This window comes from Strongylocentrotus purpuratus, unplaced genomic scaffold (assembly GCF_000002235.5).
Source record: "Strongylocentrotus purpuratus isolate Spur 01 unplaced genomic scaffold, Spur_5.0 spur5_scaffold_18, whole genome shotgun sequence".
NCBI classification, from domain to species: Eukaryota; Metazoa; Echinodermata; class Echinoidea; order Camarodonta; family Strongylocentrotidae; genus Strongylocentrotus; species Strongylocentrotus purpuratus.
This window is the reverse complement of record NW_022145603.1, coordinates 11,015,152-11,028,541: the sequence shown is the minus strand read 5'-3', so window position 1 is coordinate 11,028,541 and position 13,390 is coordinate 11,015,152. Positions and strand designations below refer to the sequence as shown.

At 36.2% G+C, this 13,390-nt stretch overlaps 1 protein-coding gene and 1 long non-coding RNA gene across 2 annotated transcripts; both read left to right on the top strand.

The window, feature by feature from the left end:
- Positions 1–309: 309 nt before the first annotated feature.
- On the top strand, positions 310–6,102 carry LOC115918749. Its single transcript, XM_030989198.1, has 3 exons — positions 310–442; positions 2,432–2,722; positions 5,709–6,102. Exons 1-3 carry the CDS (start codon positions 388–390, stop codon positions 6,020–6,022), a joined length of 660 nt encoding a protein of 219 aa, XP_030845058.1. The 5' UTR covers positions 310–387; the 3' UTR covers positions 6,023–6,102.
- On the top strand, positions 6,103–8,315 carry LOC115925420. The gene is made up of 2 exons (XR_004064701.1): positions 6,103–7,013; positions 8,227–8,315. It is a non-coding gene; the product is annotated as an uncharacterized LOC115925420 (long non-coding RNA).
- Positions 8,316–13,390: the final 5,075 nt, after the last annotated feature.

Here is a 13,390-nt window from a genome sequence, read left to right as displayed (position 1 = left end):
CTTCTCTCCTGAAGAAGAAAAAATATATGAAATTGGAAACCCTGTTGTGGGTGTGGCTTGTGTGACGTACCCTCTCCCATATTAGGGAGTAACGGGGATTATGCATATTCATATCGATCATGATTATGCATGGCATTGCTATGAGCTGGGTATATGAAATTGAAAACCCTGTTGTGGGTGTGGCTTGTCTGACGTACCCTCTCCCATATTAGGGAGTAACGGGGATTATGCATATTCATATCGATCATAATTATGCATGATATTGCTATGTGCTGGGTGAAGCTCTTACACTCTTACTTTGGCAGTTGGTGCTGTTAATGTCACTTCGTCTCTCTTGGCGTCAACTTGTACGAATCTAACCGGGAACTTTTCTAGGTGAATTTTATAATGGCGCCAATTATTCTAGCAATGATTTTACTCGGTATTGCGGCTAAAGTGAACGGTAAGTAGTTCAATTACGTTTGTATTTTACCAGTAACACAAATAAGTGCGTCTAATTGAGGCCTACTCTGGCAAAAAATGTTGAGTTCATATTTTTTAAATAGTAAAAGGCTAATTGTTGTAAGCAATAATAGCTCTTTGTCCTGTTCGAATATAATCATTAAACACTCAATTTATTTTAGGAGCACTAAAACAAGAAGTCCCATAGCGCTTCGAAATTACAGCATGTGAAGAGAATTATAAAATACACAGAGTCATTAAAAAAAATAGGTGAATCGCAGTAACTTACTGACGGGATAAGTATATGTTTTGAGGGGTATTTTGAAAGAGGAAATACAGATTAATTCTCTGACTTAACCCGTCAATTGACTACTGAATTGTATAGGTCCTATAGGCTTTAACACAGAGACCACCGCGTTCTCGTAAGCAAAGGGTTAAAGAGGTTTACTGTTTCATGTTCTCGAAGCAGCCACTGTCAATGGTTTTCGATAGATGATAGCCTGGATTTGAGAATAACTACTTTATATTTGTCAGTTGTATTCTCTCCTGAATATTATTTAAAACTTTATATGCGCAATGTGCACTTTATAAATGTTACATATAAAGATTGTTGATGGTTCTGTTTATTACCCACATACTTTGTTTTTTAATTCCAGTCGTTGCTAAGATTATTTTTGAAATATGAATGTGTTTGCAAAGAAAAGAATACTAAGCTGGAAGAATTGTTGAATATGCTTACATTTTTAGCCTATGTTATGTTTCACTTAATCATTGAGTGATTAATGTAAATATGTATTGAAACTATGGAAATAAAAACCTCGCTTGAGGATAAGAGAAAGAAAATAAAGAAGAAAAAGAAAAATATTTGTTAGTTGTTGAGCGAAGCTTACAAGATAAGCCCCCTCAAAAAAGTTTGGAAACTCAATTTTATTGATCATATCTATCTTGATACGGCATAATCATCGCTATGTTTAGTGTCATTGAAAAGTGTGTTTATTCTTATCAAAATAATACCCCATTTGTTATGATTTTTCAATCATGGAATGTGCATAAAAGATACTATGTCCTTTTTGCAGCTAACATCAAATTCTGTAGAACTTTGCAGGAATTATGAATATGTCATGTATGTCCAATCTGTGAATTTTAAACGTTAGCAGTGTCCTAAGATTCAAATTATGCAAGGAAACCTGTTTACTTGCTAGGCTTCACTGTCAGACACTATCGAAAGAATGATTGACTGGCCTTTTTTTCTTTGATATTAACATACATAAAATGAGCTGTAAAGGGTACATGAGCATTTGGCTACATCAATAACCCACTTCTTGTAATGGCCAAAATTAAACTGATTGAATCTTTGCGCAGCATAAAACGTACGACCATTCGGTACAATGGTCTAAAAAAATCAGACCATTACTTACTGGCTTTATAGCTTTTAAGTCGATTTGACAACTAATAGTCATTATTTTCCCCACTTAAAGACATTTTCAACCCCCCCCCCCCTCCCCCGTTTTTTTTTTAAGGGAAGTTCTAAATTAGTATTATCTTTCAAATGCCGTTGGAATTTAACCTTTTTTTTTTATTTGTTTGGCCTGCAAATAGGACATAGTACCTTTAAATCAAAAGTGAAAAAGTGAAAAATTGCAAAATGCACTGCTTTTGTTCGGCTGTGCATTTTGTTTTTATTGAAGATTGCGGGCTATGATGTGCAGTGTACTGTATAATAATTATATTAGTGCTTACCAGTGCTTTCCTATGCATTTTGCAACTTTTGGTAACATCGCGTATTAGTCAAAACATATTCTTTCACATGATTGGTAATAAGAGCTTCCATTTCAATTTTTTTTTTTTTTTTTTTTTTTTGGGGGGGGGGGGGGTTGTTTGTTTTCTTCTTCTTCTTCTTTTTAAAACAATAGACAAGTAATCTACATAGAAATGATCTTCCTTTCTCACTTCCCCTCTCCCCTCTCTTCCCTCTCCCGCCACTCCCCAGCTCGGCCATACAACCAGGACAACGAAGTCGGCAGCGTGGACAATAACTTTGAAATCGAGTACCGGCTCGCCGCCGTTATGCATGCGCTGGTTGACACTTGCGCCAACAGAGCCGAGAACAGCGCCCCAGACGTCGAGCAGCTTTTCGACGTCGTCTGCCTGGTTTTGAACGGGGAAGGATCGGGCGAAGGCCCAGTGGAATTAGGCACTGGGGAGGGCTTTAGAGAGCTAGGCTCGGGAGAGTTTCCCGAGGAGCAGAGCCCAAGGTGGATCTACAACTTTGATCCCATAGGTAAATATGATGTAGAATTAGGGTACGACGTTAACCATACAGTTCTGCATGAACTCAGTGAGGCCCTTATTACGCCCCCGGCCCCCCCCCCCCCCCCCCCACTCACAGGTCGGAATGACCGCATGCGTGTTGCCAAAATGTCCGGTAAAGGGGTACTTTTCGTGCGACAAAGTCCGGCCCTTTATTGTAAATAAAGGGGTGTATTTGAATTTTCACCCGAAGATTTCTTTTAAAAGGGGGTGTTTTTCTTTTATTCTCTCATCTCTTTGGACTCCTGAGAAAATATTCCGAATTTAGGGGGGTACATTGAGCATTTTTCCTGATTTAGGGGGGTCTCCAAGGCGGGAAAAGCCCGTGAAAAGCCCGCGAAAGGGGGGTTCGGAAATGTTGGCAGTCCTCAGATAGGGGGTGCTTTCAAAAAGAGGGTACGAGCATATGCGTACCCTAAATAACACTGAGTGGGGGGGGGGGCGGGATTACGCCCTTATGTTGAGAACCTTGAGGTAGCCCGTAGCTGGGGGGTGTTTCACAAAGATCCTAAGTCGAACTTATCTTTAAGTTGGACTTGAAAATTATGGCAAGCTGTCAGCATCTTCGAAAATATTAATAAAGGCATTAAATGTTTATTCAAATCATTCATATTTTCTATTATCAAGGAGATTTCATGTGCTTGATGTGGAATTTGTGAAAAGTCTAAAATACTTGAATTTTTGCTTCTAAAAATATCTAATTTGAAGGCTACACATGGCTCTCCATAATATTTAAATCCAACTTAGAGTTAAATTCGACTTAGGATCTTTATGAAACACCCCTGATGCAACCGAACCAGCTATCCCTCTGAGGCTCAAACCATTATCTGGAGCTAAATCCAAGTTTCATTCCAAAAGGAGCTAACTGATCCACAAAATCTAAAAATTTGATAAAATCAGAAATAACTGGTAGATTTTTTTTCTTATCATATATTATTGGGCCAGGGAGACACCTTTAACATAATAACAACATAAAGGTATAATTATGGCTAAAGGGAAAAAGTGGAGAAATAAAAAAGGTGATTTAGTCAGAAGTACCCAAAGTGGATTTAGCTCCTTTTGGAATGAAACATGATACTGTACCTAAAAAAAATCATACTTCCTGGTAAAATTTTAGTATGTGATATGCATTATGTCCCTATGCAGGAAATCATTATTTTAAGACAAAAAACGTCAATTTTGATGAAATATGGATTTACCTCCTTTTTGGAATCAAGCTCTTCATTTTATGAGTGTGATATTTTTGTGATCTAAGTTTTAACACATTTCTTTAAGGCTAGCCGAATATTTCGTAAAATTAGCAGTTTTTCCCGAAATAAGCTACTTTTTATAACAAGAGATGATTAAAAATAAAATCACCGTTAAAATATTAGCCTTCGTTGAATTGAATTATCCATAGCTTGTATTTGATAGAGCAAAACTTCGACCTCTTTTAAATCATGAAGATTTTTCCAAATCGATAAAACATCCAATAAATATGCACCTAATTGCACGATTACATACATCAAAAATGCACATAGCTCTCACCGTGAGAGGGGGAACCGCAAACTTAACATATTTTCCCAAAAAACTATATATAAGCGACTTTTAAAAACAAGAGATAAGTAATTCGCTCTTGAATAAGAACCTGTAAGATCCTGAGACATGGTATATCAGGCTAAGATGAAGACAAAAATGCATAATTATTATGATCAATGATAACAATAATAATAATGATAATAATAATTTAAAAAAAGAAGAAGAAAACGAAGAAGGAGAAGAACTTGAGGAGAAGAAGGAGTAAAAGAAGAAAAGGAAGAAGAAGAAGGAGACGACGAAGAAGAAGACGACGAAGAAGAAGAAGACGAAGAAGAAGAAAAAGAAGAAGAAGAAGAAGAAGAAGAAGAAGAAGAAGAAGAAGAAGAAGAAGACGAAGACGAAGAAGAAGAAGAAGAAGAAGAAGAAGAAGAAGAAGAGAGAAGAAGAAAAAGAAAACAAAGAAGAAGAAGACGAAGAATTAGAAAAATCAGAAGAAGTAAAAGAATATAATTATATTATAAGCATGTTGTTCATGTTAATTACTTAATATTTACCAGGGGTAACCACATTAGTATTAATATTTCTTTTCCTTCGGGCCCCGCAATTATTAATACCCCATCATTACTGGGCACCTGGGTCGCGAGAGATAAATGTAGGCAAAACCTCTAAGAATATCTAAGAATATTAATCCTAAAAACCGAGCAGAGATCGAAACTGGGACTTTCCGGGTCAGAGTCAAAAGCTTAGACATGTGACCCGGATGCGCATATATTTTTTACACAACTGTTTAGCCATTTTCGCGAAAAAAATCTCTGGTACTCTGGTGAAAGAGTCTAAGTCGTCAACGAACTATAATTATTATGCAAGCACGTACACCCAAGGAAGGGAGGATGATAGAAAGGGGAAAACAAGGATAGTGGAGAGGATATGGAGAAGGAAAGACATGGAAATACATAAGAAAAGAGAAGAGGATAAGTCAAAGGAAGAACATAGAAATACATACTTGAAGAGCTAAGAGGATCATCCTCTAGACTAAGGAAAAACAGGAAAATACATAAAGAAGGAGAAAGGGATCATCTATCAGATTAAAACAAAGAAATAGATGACGAAGGAGAAAAGGATAGATTAAAGGCTGGAGAACACAGAAATACATAATGAAAGAGAAGAGAGGATAAATTTAACCCGAAACAAATAACGAGTATGTACAGCTCCAGCAATCCAACAAAACTGCTAAGGGTAATTAATGCTAGACTCTGTCTCTAGTCGTTTGCACAGTATATTTGACTGAAGTGGCTAAACAGTAGTTGTGTAAAAGAAATATGCGCGCACCGGATATCAGCTTCTAATCGATTACCTCATCCTTCAAATGTATCTTACTAGTAGTTCACCACACCATCATTTTATTCATTATCTTTTGTTTTATCTTACTTCCGGTGTAGTCAAAACAGTCACATCCGACAGGATTTTCCAGCAAACCCTGAGTATGATCGTGGAGGGCGCCTGCCAAGCTGCTGTGGGTAGCGGATATGTGGCCAGTGATATTGAATCATTCTGTCGCAACAATCGACGAAGTAGCGATGCGAGTGTTGGGGATGAAATTGGGAGCGGAGATGGTTTCAGCAGTAGTGTTGACGTCGATAATGATGCCGTCAACAAAAATGATCTCGGTGGATTTTCAATATCTTGGGACTCTGGCAACAACGACTGGCTTGATGATGATCCATTCTTTTTTGCAAACCTTGGGGGATATTAAATTCACAAAGGGGAAAAGTATTTTCACAAAGGGACAAAGAGGTAAAAACAAATATTGTGGGATGCTTATATACTTTTTAACACTATTAGCTACCTAAGTTACAGGTCGGTAACAAAAAGGAGCTACATGTTTGTTCAGTCAACTAGAGCTTGGTTTATTTTTCAAAATGAATTCTTAAGAATACATTATATTCGGAGATGAGAATCATGTCCTAAACGAACAGAAATTTTATTTATGTTGTCAAGCTTCTGAGATTAGAGAGTTAAGAGATTGATAATTCGTGAACTACGGAAAATGGGAATTATCGTGAATGTCGTAATTGAATGTCGTAATTCCTTTAGCGGCCTTTATGCACCACCCCAAAGTAGTAGAGCCATGTCATGCCTTGCACTACTGAATATGTGCTATCGAGTTGTTTATCTATCTCGCAAGATACGTCAATTCATAATTCACTGATGACAACTTTCCTATGCATAACTTTCCTATTTTTTATTCGGATTGTACTCAAACTTTCACTGACATGTTCCCCTCAATTTTTTGTTTCTGTTAAAAACCGACCTAAAATCCTAAGAGGACTTTCCCTTTAAAGTTCTAACTTTTGAAATAATTGAAAGCCAAAGTTCTTTATTCAATTTTTAGGGGGTGGGGTGAGGTGAATCGAAATGCCCTTAGAACATCAGAATGTCGACCATCCGATGTTTTCTCCGGGCTTCATTTCGTCAATGGGATAGGGTTAGGATTAGAGTTACGACACTGTTATTGCTTCTTCATTTCAAAAATGAAATATCAAAAATACTTCCATAGGCGATTTACAAATTAATAACTTCCATATTATAATAGTACATAAGTCAGAATCATAAATGTGAACAAAAATGGATGAAGGCAAATGGAAATAGTACGGCCTTTTAAACTACACTATGGGTTTTCACTTTTTAAGATGAGCGTGAAGCTTCCCTTTACGTACAGCAATAGTTTGTTCAATTTTCTCAAGGTAAAGCATATCTGCCTGAAAAAGACTGAAAATCAACTTTTTATCAACATTTTTGTTTGTCTGAATAAAGTATTTACCATAAAATATAACTGTGTTAACAAAAATTGTTGCCTGGTTGTAGAGGTACGCTAAAACAGATATCTGTTTAGAAAATTCGATTTGTAAGCAACGAGAACGGTCGGCCTATTTTGAATTAATTATTCGTGATAAAGGTTCCGATTTTGGTACTAAAGCATAAACGATGGTATAGGTTTTTGCTATTTAGCCTAACGTTCCAACTTTTATCATTTGAGAGAGTATTAAATGTGTAAACGTTTTTGGTCTCTCTCTCTCTCTCTCTCTCTCTCTAGCTCTCTCTCTCTCTATCTATATATTTTATTTTTCTTTCTCGTTCATTCCCAGTTCTAAATCGTAAACCAAGTCCAAACTCAATGTCAAGTACACTGCCTTAAGTGCTACCAGTACAAACTTTTGTACTGGTTCAAGTTTAAACGTCCTTGTTTTCACGAAGTGACGGAAAGTTCCAATTTAAAGTGGTCTAGGAGATCGGTTAGTGACGGCACTCGACCGTGGAGCAATAAAAAAAAATGTCGCCGGAAGTAGGTCGGGTCATACATGTACATACCCGGGAAATAGACCATTTTCGTAATGTCAAATATAATGCATACGTCTTCGTGAAGGGCCTCGGTACGAATTATTTCCCTCATCTGTAACGAATAATTGTATTACGAACTACATATTACTTGTTGCCAGGTAGGACAACAATATGGCTTGCCCTATCACACGTAATGCATTTTGCATTCTGGCTATTGGGATACAATAATTATTCATTGCAGGTGAATAATATATTAGTATTGAGGCCCTTTACAATGATGTATTCATTAATTTTGGTTACATTATGAAAATGTTCTATTAGAGAAGACACAGTACATTTGGATGTATATCTATACATGCAAATGACTGTACTGCGTCTTTTGATATTTGCCGGACAAAAGCAATAATTATAGCAAAGTGTATTTGTTTCAAGAACTTGTATAAAGTTTTTATTTTAATATTTAAAACTATTATTGCTTCTTCATTTCAACAAGGAAATAAGAAAAATGGATGAAGGCAAATGGAAATAAGTACGGTCTTTTTAACTACACTATGGGTTTTCATTTTTTAAGATGAACATGAATTTTCCCTTTATGTAAAGCAATATTATTTTCTCAAGGTAAAGCATATCTGCCTGAAAAAGACTGAAAATCAACTTTTTATCAAAATTGTTGTTTGTCTGAATAAAGTATTTACCATAAAATATAACTGTGTTTACAAAAAATGTTTCCTGGTTGTACGCTAAAACAGATATCTGTTTAGAAAGTGGTAAAATAATTCCAAAATTTATTTACAATTATGCAGAAAAATAACATATGTATTAAATTCTGGTTATCCTTCTGGCAAAAATTACATTTAAATTCCCTGAATGTAAATTCGAATAACCCTTCCCATTTTCTTAAATGGTCTGTCTTTTTCCAAACTCAAGGATATTTTGTTCACACATACCAAATAACAACATGTAGTATAGGTTTCTTTGGGGATAACAAAAAATGTACTAAGTTTGTTATCTTCAAAGCTCGGATTATCAATCTCTTTGGGTAAAAACTTTCTTCTAGTTGGCTTGATTGATTAAACAATAGCACTATCATTCATGAACTGAGTTACCCCATTGCCTACTGGAACCGAGGGGCCCCTATATAAAGCCTATGGTAATGAAGGAATTCGGTTGTCAGCGGGTTAAATTCAGTTGATAACCAGGTTGAATTTCTGAAACAAAACTTGTAGCTGTACCATCTTATTTTAAAATATCGTGTATGTATTGACTTCCTGAATCATACCATTTTCTATAAAAATATAATTCTACCGTCTACTTTGATGGCAGAGTTATTCCATACAAGTTGTGACAAAATATCCTTGAATTTAACAGGACTTGTAGTACTTGTAATAAGTTGTAAAGAAACCGTAAGGTAAAATTCGATTTGTAAGCAACAAGAACGGTCGGCCTATTTTGAATTAATTATTCGTGATAAAGGTTCCGATTTTGGTACGAAAGCATAAACGATGGTGTATAGGTTTTTGCTAGTTAGCCTAACGTTCCAACTTTTATCATTTGAGAGAGTTTTAAATGCGTAAGCGTTTTGGGTCTCAGTCTCTCTCTCTCTCTCTCTCTCTCTCTCTAGTTATCTCTCTCTCAATCTCAATCTCTCTCTATCAATATATTATCTTTATCTCTCTCCTTCACTTTTCTCTCTCTTTCATGTTCTAGATCGTAAATCAGTCAAGTACTAACTCAATGTCAAGTACACGCCTTAAGTGCTACCAGTAAAAACTTTAAAACCATATTTATTAGTCACTAAAATCACTTATCACACGAAGGTCATTGATGCACCTACAAAAAAAAGATTTGGTCTGGTAGATTAGAAGTGATCTGTCACGTCGTGAGACGTTGTATATGCTTCGTTGCTGCACAATGCACAAAGACGGTGGTCCGGTACTCTACCAGCAGTACTTGCAAACATTATCTCGAGTGTATGAACTGTGTTCTTATCAGGGGCGTCGCTAGACCCTTTTCAGTGGGGGGGGGGTGTTAGAGGCCACCAATTAACGACAAAACTAGCCAACAATTACCGACAAAAATATTAATGCCAATGTCCCAATGTCTACACATTTAACCCTATAAACCCGGGGCCAGGATCTAAGTTATTTTTAAGCTTTTCCCCTCCCGCGCAAAGCGCGGAAGCTCTGACACTTCCTTAAATTATTAGAGAAAAAAGACGATCCGTTGTACCGTTCTTGTTTCACCCCTCCCACGCGAAGCGCGGAAGCTTTGTCACTTCCTTAAATATGAGAGAAAGAAGACGATCCGCTGCATCGTTCTCGACTCTTAATTCTTGTTTCGTCCCTCCCGTGCGAAGCGCAGAAGCTATGACGTTTCTTTTAATTATTAGAGAAAGAAGACGATTCATTGTACCGTTCTCGACTCTTAATCCTTGTCTGAATTCAGTTCCCCCCCCCCTCCCGTGCGAAGCGCGGAAGCTTTGACGTTTCAATAAATTATTACTCTTGATCCTTGTCTGAATTCATTTTTCGTCCATCCCGCGCGAAGCGCGGAAGCTTTCACGATTCATTAAATCATTAGAGAAAGAAGACGATTCGTTGTATCGTGTCCTTCAGTTTTCCCCTCTCATAGCGCGAGAGCCTCAGTTACTACTACTACTACTACTGTTGTTTCTGCTGCTGCTGATATATACTCAGTGGCACAGGGGGCACGTGCCCCCCCCCCGGCCAAAAAAAATATGTTAAAATCAGCCCTAAATTCGCCCAAAATGTTTTTTTGTATAAATTAAGTTAAAAAATAAAAAATAAAAACAAAAATAAAAATATGCCAAAGGCTTACCTAAAAATCTGACCTTACCCCCCCCCCCCCCCCCCCAACGGATCAAAATGTCAAATTTTTAATTTCGTGACCAAAAAAAAAGTGTCATAATATGATATTATCTCCAGTTAACGCTAATTGCCCTTTCAACTGCATACAAGATTTTTCTTGTGTTTTGAGATCCAACCATAATACGTTATTTGAAAGGGAAAAAAGGAGACTTCCTAAAAAGGGGGCTCTATAACTACTAGTGCGTTCGCTTTGGCAACACATTTATTAAAATTTGAACGATACAGAAAACATAAACTTGGCCCCTATTTAAAGGATATCACTCAATCTTCTTTCCTGAAGAAGAAAAAATATATGAAATTGGAAACCCTGTTGTGGGTGTGGCTTGTGTGACGTACCCTCTCCCATATTAGGGAGTAACGGGGATTATGCATATATTCATATCGGTCATATTTATGCATGATATTGCTATGAGCTGGGTCAAGCTCTTTCACTCTTACTTTGGCAGTCGGTGCTGTTAATGTTATTTCGTCTCTCTTGGCGTCAACTTGTACGAATCTAACCGGGAACTTTTCTAGGTGAATTTTATAATGGCGTCAATTATTCTAGCAATGTTACTACTCGGTATTGCAGCTCAAGTGGAAGGTAAGTAGTTCAATTACGTTTGTATTTTACCAGTAACAAATTAAGTGCGTCTAATTGAGGCCTACTCTGGCAAAAATTGTTGAGTTCATATTTTTTATATAGATAACAGGCTAATTTTTGTAAGCAATAATAGCTCTTTGTCCTGTTCGAATATAATCATTAAACACTCAATTTATTTTAGGAGCGGTAAAGCAAGAAGTCCCATAGCGCTTTCAAATTACAGAATGTGAAGAGAAACATAAAATACACAGAGTCATTAAAAAAATTAGGTGAATCGCAGTAACCTACTGACGGGATAAGTATATGTTTTGAGGGGTATTTTGAAAGAGGAAAGACAGATTAATTTTCTGATTTAACTCGTTGACTACTAAATTGTATAGGTCCTATAGGCTTTAACACAGAGACCACCGCGTTCTCGTTAGCAAAGGGTTAAATAGGGTTACTGTTCCATGTTCTCAAAGCAACCACTGTTAATGGTTTCCAATAGATGATAGTCTGGATTTGAGAATAATTACTTTATATTTGTTAGTTGTATTCTCTCCTGAATATTATTTTTAATTATGCGCAATGTGCAACTTATAAATGTTACATATTAAGATTGTTGATGGTTCTGTTTATTACCCACATACTTTGTTTTTTATTTCAAGTCGTTGCTAAGATTATTTTTGAAATATGAATGTGTTAGCAAAGAAAAAAGATACTAAGCTGGAAGAATTGTTGAATATGCTTACATTTTTAGCATATGTTATGTTTCACTTAATCATTGAGTAATTAATGTAAATATGTATTGAAATTATGGAAATAAAATCCTCGCTTGAGGATAAGAGAAAGAAAATAAAGAAGAAAAAGAAAAATATTTGTTAGTTGTTGAGCGAAGCTTACAAAATAAGCCCCCTCAAAAAAGTTTGGAAACTCAATTTGATTGATCATATCTATCTTGATATGGCATAATCATCGCTATGTTTGGTATCATTAAAAAGTGTGTTTATTAAAATAATACCCCATTTGTTACGATTTTTCAATCATGGAATGTGCATTAAAGATACTATGTCCCTTTTGCAGCCAACATCAAATTCTGTAGAACTTTGCAGGAATTATGAATATGTCATGTATGTCCTATCTGTGAAATTTAAACGTTAGCAGTGTCCTAAGATTAAAATTATGCAAGGAAACCTGTTTACTTGCTAGACTTCACTGTCAGACACTATCGAATGAATGACTGACTGGCCTTTTTTCTTCTTTGATATTAAAGGTACTATGTCCCTTTTGCAGCCAACCTCAAATGCTGTAGAACTTTGCAGGAATTATGAATATGTCCTATCTGTGAAATTTAAACATTAGCAGTGTCCTCATATTCAAATTATGCAAGGAAACCCGTTTACTTGCTAGACTTCACTGTCAGACACTATTGAGTGACTGACTGGCTTTTTCTCTTCTTTGGTATTAACATACATGAAAAGAGTTGTAAAGGGTACATGAGCATTTGTCTACATCAATAACCCACTTCTTGTGATGGCCAAGATTAAACTGATTGAATCTTTGCGCAGCATAAAACGTATGACCGTTCGGTACAATTGTCTGAAAGTCAAGACTATAACTTTTGGGCTCTATAGCCCTAAAGTCGATTTGACAACTAATAGTCGTTATTTTCCCAATTGAAGACATTTTCAAGCCCCACCTTTTTTTAGGGAAGTTCTAAATTAGTATTATCTTTCAAATGCAGTTGGAATTTAACTTTTTCATTTTTTGGGCCTGCAAATGGGACATAGTACCTTTAACATACATAAAATGAGCTGTAAAGGGTATATGAACATTTGGCTACATCAATAACCCACTTCTTGTAATGGCCAAAATTAAACTGATTGAATCTTTGCGCAGCATAAAACGTACGACCATTCGGTACAATGGTCTAAAAATCAGACCATTACTTACTGGCTCTATAGCTCTTAAGTCGATTTGACAACTAATAGGCATTATTTTCCCACTTAAAGACATTTTGAACCCCCCCCCCCTTTTTTTTTTTTTTTTAAGGGAAGTTATAAATTAGTATTATCTTTCAAATGCCGTTGGAATTTAACCTTTTTTATTATTGGGCCTGCAAATGGGACATAGTACCTTTAAATCAAAAGGTCAAAAAGTGAAAAATTGCAAAATGCACTGCTCTTGTTCGGCTGTGCATTCTGTTTTTATTGAAGATTGCGGGCTATGATGTGCAGTGTACTGTATAATAATTATACCAGTGCTTTCCTATGCATTTTGCAACTTTTGGTATCATCGCGCATTAGTCAAAACATATTCTTTCACATGATTG